Below are 221 nucleotides of genomic sequence, written 5' to 3'. Positions count from 1 at the left end.
GCCGCCGCCGCTTCCCGCCGCCTCCCGCCGCCTCCCGCCGCCCGCCGCAGTCCTGCCACCGTACCTTCAGGAGCCGGACGGAGGGGAGGAAGGCGGCATGGCACAGCTTCCGGATGGTCCAGTTGAGTGGCCGCGGAGCATCGGTCTGATTCATGACCCTCCGCCAAATCCCACCGGGCGACCGGCCGCAGACCTGGCAGCGCCTCCCGCCGACACCGCCC

The 221-nt window shown here is 73.8% G+C and overlaps 1 protein-coding gene across 4 annotated transcripts in view; it reads right to left on the bottom strand.

The window, feature by feature from the left end:
* TRPM3 (transient receptor potential cation channel, subfamily M, member 3) overlaps positions 1 to 154 on the bottom strand; it is a 276,569-nt gene extending 276,415 nt beyond the window's left edge. For all 4 annotated transcript variants that reach the window (XM_010568605.1, XM_010568607.1, XM_010568608.1 and 1 more), the window contains exon 1: positions 65 to 154. In XM_010568605.1, the coding sequence (XP_010566907.1) occupies positions 65 to 154 (90 nt within the window). The remainder of the gene's footprint in view (positions 1 to 64) is intronic.
* Between the last annotated feature and the right edge of the window lie 67 nt (positions 155 to 221).

Source organism: Haliaeetus leucocephalus, unplaced genomic scaffold (assembly GCF_000737465.1).
Source record: "Haliaeetus leucocephalus isolate CR32 unplaced genomic scaffold, Haliaeetus_leucocephalus-4.0 Scaffold251, whole genome shotgun sequence".
Classification (NCBI taxonomy): Eukaryota; Metazoa; Chordata; class Aves; order Accipitriformes; family Accipitridae; genus Haliaeetus; species Haliaeetus leucocephalus.
Note: the sequence above shows the minus strand (reverse complement) of the source record. Positions and strands in the feature narration are given on the sequence as shown.